Here is a 14,565-nt window from a genome sequence, read left to right as displayed (position 1 = left end):
ACTGTCCGCTCAAGGTGCGAAGAGGCTTAAAAACTTTCAGATGCACATTCAGAAGTGAGTTTTCCACTCTGCACGAGAAGTTGCTCAAGGCGGGTCTTGTTCAGAAAGTGGACGCAACTTGAGTTGGCCTTCCCCTCGCCTTACACTAACCTTAAGGTCAATAAAATAGGTCCTTGATGTTAAGTCACTATTTTAGGGCTAAAATGATAACAGAAATGTGAAACCTACTTATATACCTAATCTTAATTATTGTGAAACAACCAAGTGGCGTCCGCTTTCTGAACAAGAGCCGCCATGGTTATACTCGATGCAATTGCACTACTAAGTGCGCAAACAAATAGCTACTCATGCCTTTTTTCTTCTAACTTTGGCCGATCGCCCCATGCCATTTCGCAAACTGGCTGGCCAAATCCCGAAATCAAGGAAAAGATTGGACATTGGCTGGTCATTTTACAGCGACATTGGCCATTTCCCGATTTGGCCGGACACTTCCCGCTTTGGCCAATTTCGGGTTTTGGCCATAACATATACACAAAATGTTAGGGTTCTAAAAATCTCTACATAAAGCTATTGCTTACATTTTCCATATTCTATTTCTTAATTCAGAAGACATCTTTGCATTTCTGATTATTGTTTCATTGTGTAGCAGGGGTAGAGCTCAGAAAAAACACTTCATATGAGGACATGGATCATCTCTTCATAGATGAGTGACAGGTATACAGCTGCCAGAAAAGGGTGGACAGGTTTAGATCAGGAGAAAAGACGGAAGCAGGACATAACTAGATAAAGGAGTGGGAAATGAGCAAAAGGAAATCGGTGGGCTTGTTTTCTTTTTTAGGAGGAGTCTGCATGACTCAATCCATGACGGCAGAACAGCACTGCTCACTTCATGGTATCATAAACAGCACTCAGAAAAGCTGGTATTGTGTGATTCATTAAGTGAAACTGTGACACTACTATGTAGGTCTTCCAAGTGCACCAGTACCCTTATTGACTAAAACATATTTTAAATAAAAGAAAAAACACCTGTTATATATCAAATGGAAAGAAAATGAGAAATTACCAAGGAAAAATAATAACTTCATGGAATTTCTTATTTTACTTTTTGAGAAAAGAGAACATAAAAAGATACTCACACTACAGTTTTCTGGAGGGACCAACAATTGAGTGATTTCACCCCCATGGACACAGAAAACATGCTTCATTTCTCCAGAAAAAATGTCCCATACAATTACAGAAAAGTCCACACCTCCTGACACAAGACACCTCTGGTCATAACGTGGGGATACTTGATGAGGGTATAGCAGGCATGTCACTTTATTCCGGTGACCTCGAAGAGTTCTGTGTGGTGGCCAGCCTGTTGAAAACATTTATAAATTAAAAACAAAAAACAGGGCACTGAAAGAATACCCAACATTCATATTTAACATATTTCAAAAGAAGATTCTAATACAGTATATACAGCGCAACTGGTGTCAAAAATCCACCAAGCCCTTTAAGAATTAATACAAAAATACCTTCTTAAAAGCATATCAACTCCTTGAGAATAAAGTAATCACTAATGCCAGAGCAAAAATAATAATTGTTCAAATGATATATAGTGGCAATACTGTGAATTTAATAAACCCAACTTCCTAATATAATTACTATAAGCTGAAATAAAATGAAAAGATAACAAATTACAAATACTAAATAATTTCTTGAAAAAAAAATGCATATTTCTTCAAGGTTAGTGAAGAGGAAGTGACTGGCACCTGATTTAAACGATATATTGATAGACCTTTTTAAAAACAAAAAAATAAGTTCACTCAGGGGCCCATATTAACAAAGATAGCAGTGCTTTATAATACCCTGGCAGAAGTGACACACAAGTAGGTAAGTTTTTATATTTCTTCTTTCTGCAGCTTATTTCAGCACACACTTGTTTAAACTGGAAGAGGAGTCTATCAAATTTAATTTGTGTACATTTCTGAGTCACTACTGGTTGCCCATCTTCATATTTTAAGTAAGACAGAATAGCACAAAATCGACTGTTTTACCAATTAACATATACTTTGTATTTAAGGTAAAGCACAACACTCCATTTTAAAGGGTTTAAATGAGAAAGTATTGCTTTTTTAAAGTTATTAACAAAATAAGAAATAATTTCCTATTAAAATTGGGAATGATGAAACATGGATTTTACAAGTATATAAAGTATAAAAAAGCATTGCTATAAATATATTATATAACCCTGAAACTTCTTAAGTTCCAAATGAGGCATGTTTAAGATTTGCTTTATGCAAATGTTGGAAAAATAATCTGCTAGCGCTGAAGTCTAACAGCAGCCAAAGACAATAAGGTTTAAAGGCTCCGTAGTTTTACAAAGCTTCCATAATGAAAACCTCAAGGGAACAGCAATATTTATATTTAAAAGCTGAAAAAGGCCTTTTCTAGGAATACTAAAATGTGTGCTCAACAATTCATACTTTTGGAGAGGTACCATTATTGACTGTTGCCAGAGGGCACTGCACAGCCTTATGTTTCCACAGTGGCAAATAAATGAATGAAATGATTTAAAAAAAAAAAAAAAAAAAAAGGTAGATGGGTAGGGTAATGTTAGGATAAATACCTAACTAAAAAGTATAGGAAAAGAGAAAAAAGGAGATAATCAGCATTTAAGAAGTGGAATAGAAGATGAATTTGTCAGTTAGGAAATATAACAGAACTTTTCCATTCCCCTTAATAGCTTGTACAACTCTCTGGTTGACATACCAACCACTTGAAAAGTCCACTGGAAATTAGTACAGTGTAAAGGGGAAACTGTGATGTTAACCAGCTAACTTACCCTGAACCCCTAAGCAAAAAATTATTAAGGGCCATGGCTACATTAAATGTAAATGGGGTAATTTTGAATAGTCCCTTTCAATGTGTCACATTAACATACCTCGCCTGAGCATATGTTCTCCTTGCAGTAGCTGTACAATTGCAGTCTGAGTGGCTGGAACAATCACGATACTGCCATCCTCTCGTCCACATACCAGTCGCCCATGAGAAGGAATATATACACTTGCTGTCACTTTAAGAGGTGTTTCTGTACCAGGGAGCATGCTTAGTTGGTCAATAATACCAGCTGGTTTAAGAGACAGTTTATCAAATGACTCTTGAAGACTTGTTGATGCTGTAACCTGTACTTCTAAGTGAGGGTGAAAAAAGGAAAATAGAATAAAGTAAAAATTAGTTTTCAAGGAACTACTTAAAACTTACTATTGTGTTTATTAATATCAATCTGAACATTTTAAACAATGTGCCATGTATCCCTGATGTGATGACTAATTCATTTGTGGAATACAAAAATGCATTTTATTTTAACAGTTTTCACATTAAATCTAGAAATGTATCATCATCAGGTTTTATTCCTCCCACCTATTAGGACATCTTTCTGTGTTGCCAAATGGCACAAGCTGCTCTTTTAAATTGCTTTTGGAATTAAAGGATATGAGCACTAAGTGAGCATTTTATTTATAAAGAATTCTCAGAGTGTGTCCTTTTTCATGTCTAAAGGACACCCACTAGGTTCTCTGTGGATATTGCATTTACAAGGTTCAAACCTACCACATACAATATTTACAGAGCTCAAATTGTCCTATAAATGCAAAATTCTGGCTTCAAAGATATGGATTTAAAACTTTCATCTGGGACTGATCTTCCATAACAAAAGAACAAAGAGATGATAATAAGGCTTTTATAACAGAGCCATTTATGACTCTCTCTAATATGCCTAGAGCTAATCCAGATTAAACAGATTATTTACTAATCATAAACAAAAACTGCATATAGTACTAAACTAACAGTGTAAAGGGCAGTAATTATGAAGCAAGCAGAGGTCTTTAACAATTTTAACCTTTAGAATTTAATTCATTATGTCCAGGGCAGTTACTGGTTATTCATGTCTATCTGTCTTCATAAAATTACACTAGCATATCACCATGTCACCTGTTTCAGTATCACTTCTTAGCCCTTTTCCTATGATCAAGTTTAGTGGCTGATTCCACTGCTTGTACTGAAATTTAAGTAGACCGTTCTAACAAGCTCTGTGGAAGTAAGGCTTAAGTGAAGGATTTGGCAGGCCCACAATTCTGCCTCTTTCTCAAAGAGACCAGTGAGTATGGCAATGGATAAACCCTATCACGCTGTGCTAGGAGAAAAAAATGACAGAAGGACACCTGATTACTTTCAATGACAATTTTGTAGTTTGTTTGTTACTGAACACTTTCAGAATAATGATTACATTGACAAGAACGATTATACGCCTAAATCAAGATCCACTGACAGATTGAGGAGATCGTTCCTCCCCCAAACTATGCGACTCTTTAATTCCATCCAGGGGGGGGTAAACATTAACATTTAACATTATACATAGTTATTGTCTGTTTTTCACCTGCATTATTATCATTCTTTAATTTAATATTATTTATTGTATCAGTATGCTGCTGCTGAAGAATGTGAATTTCCCATTGGGATTAATAAAGTATCTATCTATCTATCTAAAGAGCAAATGATACAATGCCACCAGTTATTCTAATCTGTAGTAGAAGGGTGTTATACCGTGTTAGCCATTATGGATGGAATGAGAAGTCAAGCAAAGTGACACCTTCACTATACCTTTGACTATAACTTGCCTGAAGAAGGGGCCTCAACTACCTTGAAAGCAAGCATATTGTAATCTGTTCAGTTAGCCAATAAAAGGTGTCACTTTGCTGGAATTCTTACAGAGGTAATCTGAATTGTAACAACGATTGTAATGAAAGTTGAAAAAGTGGAAAATATAACAATTATATACATAGATTTAAGAAATCCCACAATCCTTATTCATATACATGGATTACAAAAAACAGCATTAGAGCAAAAACATGACAGGAAAATGTAAATTTCATGTCTAAATATATTTTTGATTTATTTAAACATAAGCTTGTAAAATTTATATTATTTTTCACAAATTATAAAATATTTATTGTATAGAAATCTTTTTACCATTAGATATAATTACTCCAATTTTAAAAATAAGAGTACCAACTACTTACCATTTTTAAATAATGGAACATGTTGTACTCATGAAAACTTTTAACACCCTAAATATTTCCAAGATTTATGCTTCCTTATAACTGCATTATAGTAAACGAAAAGATCACTGTCCTTCATGGCACAGACTATAACAAGTAAAGTCAACTATGGGATCTAACAGATGAGTGTATTACTTCTGAAATCAAGTAAATAAGCTGAAGATGTCAGTTTTGGAGTGACCCCATAAAAAGAATGAACAAGTGTTCAAGTGCTAAGTGAATAAATAATCATTTAAAACAACACATTACCTTGATTTGGTATTTAAAACTTTTAAATTATTTTCTTTCACTTTTTATATAACAAAGAAGTTTGTGTAGATTAGTTATAAAGCTTAACATAAACAGGTGTCAATTTGAATTTCCCTCAAAAATATAAGACCATGTTCCTCGAGAGATTTGTGGGGAGCGGAGGAGGGGACTGCTAGGAAAGTATGTTGTTCCGGGGTCCCAAAGAAGGGTTATTCAGTCCCTGTATAATCACAGTGAGAGATGTGTCTGTATACTTGGAAACACGTCAATACCATTCTCAGAGTGTGCGGGACTCTGCCAGGGCTGTGCTTTGTCTCATATCTTATTTGTGACTTCCATGTACAGGATATCAAGGTGCAGCCAGGTAGAACAGGGTGTCCAGTTTAGTGGCCTTAGAATAGCATGACTGCTTTTGCAGACAACATGGACCTGTTGGCTTCATAGTACTGTGAACTCCTGCATGTGTTCGAACAGTTTACGACTGAGCGTGAAGCAGCAGGGATGAGGATCAGTACCTCCAAATCTGAGTCCATGGTACTCAGTAGGAAAAAAGGTGAACTGTCCTCTCTGAGTGGACGGTGAGTTACTGTTTCAAGTTAAGGGTTTTAAGTATCTTGGGGTCTTGTTCATGAGTGAGGGAAAAAGGGATAGAGAGATTGACAGACCAATCAGTGTGGTGAGTACAGTTACATGATCACTATACTAATCCATGGTGGTGAAGAAGGAGCTGAGCAAGAACTATGTAAAAAGGCAAAGCTGTCAATCTTATGGTTATGAGCTTTGGGAAATAAATAAAAAAGCAAGATTGTAGGTACACTCTGCCTAGATGATTTTCCTCAGCAGTGTTGTCTGGGTTCTCCCTTAGAAATAGGGTGAGAACCACAGACATTTAGGGGAGGCCTAGAGGAAAGCGACTGACCCTCTGTCTCGAGAGGAGCCAATTGAGATGGTTCAGGCATCTGATATGGATACCTCCTGGTATGGAAAGTGTTGAACTGGGATGAGATCCCATGGAGGATTTTATCTCCCAGAAGGGCTGGGAACATCTTGGGATCCAACAAAATTGAGCTGGCAAGTGTGGCTGTGAAAAGGGATGCATGAGCTTCACTGCAAAGAGTGTTGACTCCAACAACCTGCTTGGATATGCAGAAAATGAGGTGAGAGAATCTGAATTTCCAAGATAAAAAAAAAATTAAACTGTAAAAACATCCAGTTTTTAAAGCATCACTGTATTGCAATGGTCAGAAGCTAATGTTTCTTCTACATTAGGAAATACTGTATTTTAAAAGCCACAGCTTTAACTTTAATGTGGAAAGTAAACCTTTATCCAACACTTCACATTAATACTGGGTCAATATTTGCTATTTTTATTATTAGAAACTTCATGATGTTGGCAGAGACAAAACTGGCTCAATTACCTTTACCTTTCTCCTGAAATGTGTCCATAACACTCCAAATTGAGAGTCTTCCAGCAGAGTCCCCCTGAACTAACAGTTTATGGAAAGGCTCCCTGCGGCCATAAAAAAAGCGGGTAACCGGTGGACATATAAGTAGCTTTGAAGAAGAAAGAAAAAAGAAAAAGAAAAAATGTAAAACAATTGTTCTGGCTACTGAATATGATATTTTAAAATATATCAGAAAACACAGAAACATCTGCTTATAGATCAAGAAAAAACAAAACCCTTTGAAAGCTTGCTCAGCCTACATAATCTAATGAAAGCCAAACACATATTACCTTCAAGCTTATATGCACAATTCTGTAGTACCCTTACTGAAATTAAGTGTTTTAAATACTTGTATATTGTGCACAAATGTTAAAATACTCAACTGTTAACTGTGTCAAGTGCTATTTTTTTATTAATTACATACATACACAGAAAACAACAAAGTTTAAGATTGTCAGTTAAAAATTACTACAACATTTGAACACATTATCAGAAAATATTAAATCTTGTAATTTTAATAAGAATTTTTTGACTTATTACAAATAATTAAGGGTACGTAACAAAAAAATATTAGCGTTGCAAGATAATTCACACTTAATATACATTTACTCACAAATAAGTTGTCTTAATACATCGGTCACACTAGAATCTGGATCATAAAATGGGATGTAAAAGGAATGACCTGGATATAAGTCACTTTAGAAAAATAAATTGCAGGCAAAAGACAGTACTATTCACCATTAACTGTACAAACACTTGCACATTATGACCACTTTTGCTTACTGTATCTCATTCATTAAACTACAGACCAGTGTCACACACGTGCGATTAGGAGGCAGCTAAAGGGCTTAAGTAACAGTAATATTATGCCAGACCAGGGGGTGGCAGAGTGTGCTGACTGTCTCTCTCAGTTTCTTGCAGATCATTCTTGGGAAATCCCACCGGGTTCCGGCGCCACAGAAGATGTCACTTCCGGCCCCAGCACCACTGATGATGTCACTTCCGTTCCCGAAGACGTCACTTCCGGTTCCGGCTTGGATTACCTCATTTCCTCTCCCAACCCTTAAAACCGCCATCTTACTTCCACTTAATCACTTCTGTTTTGGGCTCTGTTCTGTAAACATATCAACCATTTTTCAAACCTTTTGCAGCCAGGAACATATTATACGGGTGGCTGCCCCAAACCATTGTGACTGGAGCCGATTTTGTTACACCAGAAATAGACGTTCTTTTTTGTTCCAGTACAGGACTATTATTAATACCCTCAATGCTCATGAAATAATCAGTTGAAACACTTAAGCTGCTTATTTATTATTACATAGACTTAACATTCTGTTTGAGCTAAGTTACATTGATTAGTAACTATAAATTGACCTTGTAAAAGTGCAAGTGCAAGTGCAAGTGAAGGCATGAATCGGTCCTGCGTTGACTGTTGCCCTGTAGGGAGTTATTTCCTACTTTGCGTCCAATGCTGACTCAGACCTGGATTAAGGAGGTTTGAGAATTTTATCTGCATACAGTATGTCTCCCAACGGTGAACTCAGAGCACACTAACTTCTGATACAGACCAAAGGAAAAAATAATAAGTGCCCTAAAAATTGGGTGTGCTATGCAGAGAATATTGGCACACTGTTAATTGAAATTTCACAATCTATAAAACTTAATTAGTTAATACAGAGCTGAAATTGCCACATTCAAGCGTAACTGTAAATTCAATATTTTTTTTCTTTTAGAAGCTTTTTTTTTTAATAGAAAGTCAAATAACATCCAAATGTAAGACAAACTAATAGTAACAGTTTATCAATACATCAATAACAAATACAATATATTTTGTTACTGCCTTTTATTTTTAATGCATATTCCTGTAAATGCGAGATGCCCTAAACAGACTCAGTACTAACAACATGAGTTATGTTTTAAAACTTAATTTCTAAAGAGGAATTATGATGCATCACTATGTTGCTAATTCTATAAATATTAGAGTGTAACTGGGAACTATTAATATGTGTGCAGGCTATTTACAATTCCTGCTCAAGTAGCAACTGTCATCCAGTTCATATTTATACATTTTTTACAACTGCTGCACAAAAAACATTTTTTTTTCTGTTAGAGTACCAACAGAAATGAAACACAAGAAAAACATGAAGGAAAACATCAATTTCCATAAACTAAACAAGATGTTGCTTCCTGGAAGAATAGAGCTGAAAAAAAAAAAAGTACTTACTGTTCTTTGTTTTTATTGATGCTGTTACTTTCAAAGTACCTGTATAATGGACTCAGATTTTCACAGGGCTCTGAACTCAATCTCCATTACATGTAAGACAGAGTAAACTCTCAAAGGCATTGATAAAGTAAATCAGCAAAATTCTCTCAACTTAACAGTGATTCACAAACTTGAGGACATCAGTGAGAATGAAGGGGACTAAAGCAGGGAAGCATTTCTTTACTTAGAGAGTTGTAGTTGAAGCAGAAACTTTGACAGAAGTATCTGGATGGCATATTGGGACAGCTTATCTATTAGCTAAACAATGAAGCTTGATGTTCTTATGTTCTAAACATTTTTCTTTTGTATACCAAAGTGTTTTTTTTTCTTTCAAAAGGCATTTATCTATTAATCCATATTGAGAGGTATTGGAACATAAGAATCTTTTCAAATAAAGTTTGGTACATAATGAAATTATAAAAGGATGCAAATAATTTTTAAACACATTTAATTACAAAATATTATTCTTGCACTCCTTTCCTTTCACTTTCTTGTACCAGACTGATTTTCTGCAGCAGTGAAGATTCAGTTGCAGTTGCAGCAGGCAGAAATATGCATATAATGGGACAGTTATTAAGGTTCAAATCTTCAGTTTTCAATCACACAGACATACTAAAAACAAGTAAACTCCACGCTAAATTATACAAGTGGGAACAATGCTGAGATAATAAATGAAAGCAGCAAAGAACATCGAAATTCCCTGCATCTTCAATTAATCTGTCCAAATTTTGATCCCACTTTTTCCATTACTGGGACACAGAGATCCAGAGCCAATCCCAGCAACATCTGGCACCAAGCAGGAGACTTTCGGCAATATATGCCAGGTGGATGCAAGCAATCAATTCAGCACAGCAATAAAAAACGTTCACCTAATAATATCACAGATATTAATTATTATGCAAAAGAACAGGATGAAAGGTTAATTCAAATAAACCCACACCCTATGTGTGGATGAAGACCTCGATTTAAGCCATGTTCCCATATTTATGGAATTTTCAGAAAAAGTGTGCATACATTACTATGGTTATGATATGAAATGTCTAGATTAAATATAATAACCACTGAGCATGTTTATAGCAAATAATTTAAGGAAGACCCTTGAAACCCTAGAGCTTAAATAATGAATTGAATGTATACATGGGACATGTTATGTTCAGTACTTTACAATGAAACAAATTAACTTTTGTACTCTGAAAGGTAAGATGAAGACATAATGCCTGGCACTGACGACGTTTCACAGTGCAAAAGTTTAGACTTCATTTTCACATGTATGATATGTACATACTATTGTTTCCATCTGCAACAAGGAGTTCCTTGACCCCAATACTATATACAATACTCACATGCTTCCCCTTCTTTCTGCAACTAAAAATACAGAGCATGAAGGAGTTAATTTGCTTTAACACTGTATCTCTTACCCAACAATCAATGGTGTGGGAATGATTTCTGAATTTCCTTTTAAGCTCCTACATATCTTAATCCTCTAGGGGTAGATCTTAAGCATAGTTAATAGATGTGATACTTGTATCTGCTTTAATACTAATAATCTTATCAACAATAACATAGGTTTTGGCTAAATTTTGGTAAAAATTTGATTAAACCTATTTCTTCCACAAAGCTATTTTTCATGCTTAAGGGATATTGCTTGTTCTCAAAGAGGTTTTCCTTTATTTATGAAAATCTCAAAGGGGAAATATTTTTCAACCAGTCAGTGCTGTACAGGAGGCCAAACCACATTTAATTCATGCTAAATTTTGCACTTAACTATACTAAAGACGGGGATAATGTATGTGGCCAGTAATACACTCCAAGTTTTTTTTACAATAAATTTTCTAAAAAGCCATTAAAAACTAATTACAAATGCACAAATTAAAAAGTACAACTTTGCTTTTGAGATAATATGTAATTTTAATAGTACCAGTCGCACTGTGAATTGATGTCTTTGGACACATTAAGATTAAGGACACAATGCTATGCCACGTGTCGCAAACACCAGCATAAGAGCTAGGGGGTATTTTCCATATGTCGCTTAAATCATCCGAGATCAGATGCCTGATCTTGGATGAGTTAATGCCGGTGAAACTCATCCGGGATAAGTCGGTTTTTCAAACGCAGCCGCGTAGTAGATTAGTGTAGCTGGATCTAATCATCCGAGATGAATGCGCGCGCCCGCAATGAGTGAAAAGCCCATATATAATGAGTCTAGAAAACATGATCAGCAAGTCTTTGATAGGCTGTAACAAAATGACGAAAGAACGGGCGCATTTTTTTTTCACACAAACTGTCTGTGTGTGTGTGTGTGTGTGGGTAGGTGTTAGTTAGTTAGTTACTCGAAGGATTTCAAAATTTAATATGCACAAGGGGTAACACTGCAAAAGCAGCCCAAACCAGAAAAGACGGCTGGCAAAAAGTGGCGGACAAATTAAACGCGTGTGCATTGTACTTACTGAAAGCAGCGTTTCATTTCCTATGTGTCAGATTAATTATTATTTAATATGTCATAATTCCGGATCAAACGTGAGCACAAGGAGAACACAAGAACAGGTTAAAGTGAAGTACAAGAATATACTTCAAACTGGTAAATATTGGTATATAACTATTTAAAGAATTGTTGATATAAAGAATCACATATAATGTAAAGAACATTAATTTTAAAGCTAATAAGAAGGCAGACAAGCAAAAAACAGGTGGAGGTCCACACGGTCCAGACCTTACCCCTGCAGAAGAGTTGGCTTTCCAGCAAAATGCCCATCACCCTGTTTCTGAGGGCATTCCAGGGGGAAGATCCTCCTCAGAACCAGTGGCAGGATGCAGTGGTCACTTCATTTCAGGTAAAGGATGGTCATTGCATATATTTGTCCTCAATGTGTGCTATATGTATGTTCCATATAGCCGTCTTTTTTTGTTGGGTCAGTTGCAGGGAATGTCATATCCCTAGAACCAGTGTCTGACCAACGAGATATTGACAAAGGTCAAATATTTGATGAAGACACTGTGTCTGATTATTCATAAGGAGGAGAGGTACATTTTCCAAATCAAACTCCACACTGATCAGTCCCATGTGCCCCGATCACATTTTGAAATCCTGGTAATGAGAATGTTAGGCTGATTGTGAGATTCTTTATGGAACTGTGGGTGTTTTTGCCTGTGTATTACCTACCTGCAATGGCATGAAACGCCTCTTTTATTGTCTGCACACGCAGGTGTCCAGGAAACACTATGAAAACCCGAAGGAAATATTTCAGAGCCAAACAGACTTTACGAATTGCCTGGCAAATTGCACTTTCAGATAGATTTTCTGCATCGCCTGCAGTATATAAAAAAAGTGCCGCTTGCAAAAAACCTCAAAGCAATGCATACTGTCTGTGTGGTTGTGAGAGCCCGACTTTGCCTAGATTGACTTCGAATATAAGGTCCTAATAAATTTTTGAGGTACAATATTCCCCCTCGGCTAAAGCGGTATCTTTCGAAAAGAATTTCCTCCGGGAGCAATAAAGGATCTTGCCAATCGCACAAAACCCACTCTATATGAAATTCTCTTCTTATAATTTGCGCACCGATATCAATTGGTCGCTCATTCATGAACGGCGAAGTCATGACTAAATGAATTCCACACACGGACACTGATTAAGTGTGTGAGCTAATCCTTGTTTACATCGAACAAACCTGCTCTGAGCAGGTTTAAAGATTAGGATGTGTTGCTATGACAACACATCCAGCAAGAGTTTAGAAAAACCGACAGATCCAGGATCAGGCCAAATCGTCAACAATTACATCCGGCTAAACAAGTAATCCACGTACGAAAAATACCCCCCTAGACTTAACAGGTACTAGTTTTGAATCATGTTTTTGCAGGTCTGCTCTTCCAGGTTTTGCTCAACTAAGAAAAGATATTGCTGGCCGTTTTTTGCAGCTGACGTAGGATTTTGCTTAGCCTTCTAGACAAAATTATTAACATTAATATTTTTCTGGTTGGCCAGATCATAACAGTACTTTCAACCCACCTGGAATATGCAATTTCATTTACGGCCGTAATACGGAAAACAAATGCATAACTTCATACTCACACAGCAGGACATGCCACATGCCATATGACATAATACAGTGAAGTGACCAAAAACAAAACTGTTAGAATGAAACACTAATACAGACATTAATGAAATGCCTTTCTCAAGGTTCTAAATGCTGCAAATAGTTCTGACTTTCAGTCATACTGAGCAATGCATCAAGATGCCTTTGTTACTGTTTACTAAATACTTCCTATTTACTATACATCTACAATTAATAAGCAGTAAGGCAATATAATGTTTAATTTTAAAAAAATGCAATAGTCTGAGCAGCTGCTACTGGCACACAAACCCACTCAGGTTGGATCAGTGTAAAATTCATCAGAAAATGTACAACAGTTAAGACAGTTTAGAGAGCCTAAAGTAAGAAATGAAAAGAGCCATCACCCACATTCTAAGTGCAAGCTGCTGCTAAAATAAGAAAGAAAGACGGCATTGAACTCTAAAGTACTCTCAGCCTTGAACAACAAATTTGTCTTGAAGAACTTCAGCTGCAAAAGAGGAGAACACAGAATGTCTCGACAGCTCATTTATTAATGGCACTTCATTAATTTCATAATGTAATACATAATAATCTCATATTCTTATTCCAGTCACATAATGTTTTCTTCAAAACAGCTGTAAATCTCCATTAAAAGTGAAATCTTAAATAATTAACAGGTTTATTTCATTTTACATCTTCAAGGTTTACCTTCACTCCACAAAAGCATAAAGTAGGTATTGCTTTATGAAAATAACAGCCGAAAAACTTAAAATAAGTAAATGGCAAATTAAAGACACTGCTATAAACAGTTCTTTAAGAAAATGTTGTAACAAGGGCTGAGACTACACAACTACAAAGCCACACAGAAGGGGGTCAACTGGTGACAGGTCTTACTGGAGCCTCTATAGGCTGGATGTGGCACAGCAGCTCAGGGGTGTAAAGCTCCCAGGCTCTCTCGATGTCACAGATATGATCACGTGAAACCTCGACAATGGTATCCCCCTCAAACCTTTGCAAGTCCTGTGAGATACTCCCAGAAAATAGGAGTAATAAAATGATGTATGAGAATGGCAAAAAGAAAAACAAACTATACAAAAAATGTACAAGAATTTACACAATGCAGTATGACAAAAATCATAGTTAAAAAAATTAAATGCTACAAAAATCCTTCAAAAGCTGTATATTATCTTTACAAAATGTTTACAGAAATAGGCAAACATATACACCCACACACACCACACAAACTGACATTTGCAAAGCACAGCATGAAATCTACCATAATTACATTTTTATAGGGGACTGAAAGTTCAATTTTAGTAAGATGTTTATTGACTTTAATTTTTCTTTCCCTAAAAATGACCAGCATCTTTACCATAATTAAGACAAGCAGCAATAAATAAAGCTCTGGTTTCCTTTTTCAACAAATTAAAACTAACTTTGCATCTTGCTGCTTTGA

At 35.9% G+C, this 14,565-nt stretch overlaps 1 protein-coding gene across 6 annotated transcripts in view; it reads right to left on the bottom strand.

Annotated features, from left to right (window-relative positions):
* Positions 1-14,565, bottom strand: part of LOC114652243 (WD repeat-containing protein 7) — a 535,548-nt gene that overhangs the window by 445,804 nt on the left and 75,179 nt on the right. For 3 of the 6 annotated variants that reach the window (XM_028802521.2, XM_051928322.1, XM_028802524.2), the window contains exons 10-13: positions 14,004-14,129; positions 6,770-6,905; positions 2,927-3,175; positions 1,137-1,357 (exon numbers count right to left, since the gene is read on the bottom strand). In XM_028802521.2, coding sequence (XP_028658354.1) covers positions 1,137-1,357; positions 2,927-3,175; positions 6,770-6,905; positions 14,004-14,129 — 732 coding nt within the window. The remainder of the gene's footprint in view (positions 1-1,136; positions 1,358-2,926; positions 3,176-6,769; positions 6,906-14,003; positions 14,130-14,565) is intronic. The other 3 variants (XM_028802525.2, XM_028802526.2, XM_028802523.2) reach the window with 2 other exon arrangements.

This window comes from Erpetoichthys calabaricus, chromosome 5 (genome assembly GCF_900747795.2).
Source record: "Erpetoichthys calabaricus chromosome 5, fErpCal1.3, whole genome shotgun sequence".
NCBI classification, from domain to species: Eukaryota; Metazoa; Chordata; class Cladistia; order Polypteriformes; family Polypteridae; genus Erpetoichthys; species Erpetoichthys calabaricus.
Note: the sequence above shows the minus strand (reverse complement) of the source record. Positions and strands in the feature narration are given on the sequence as shown.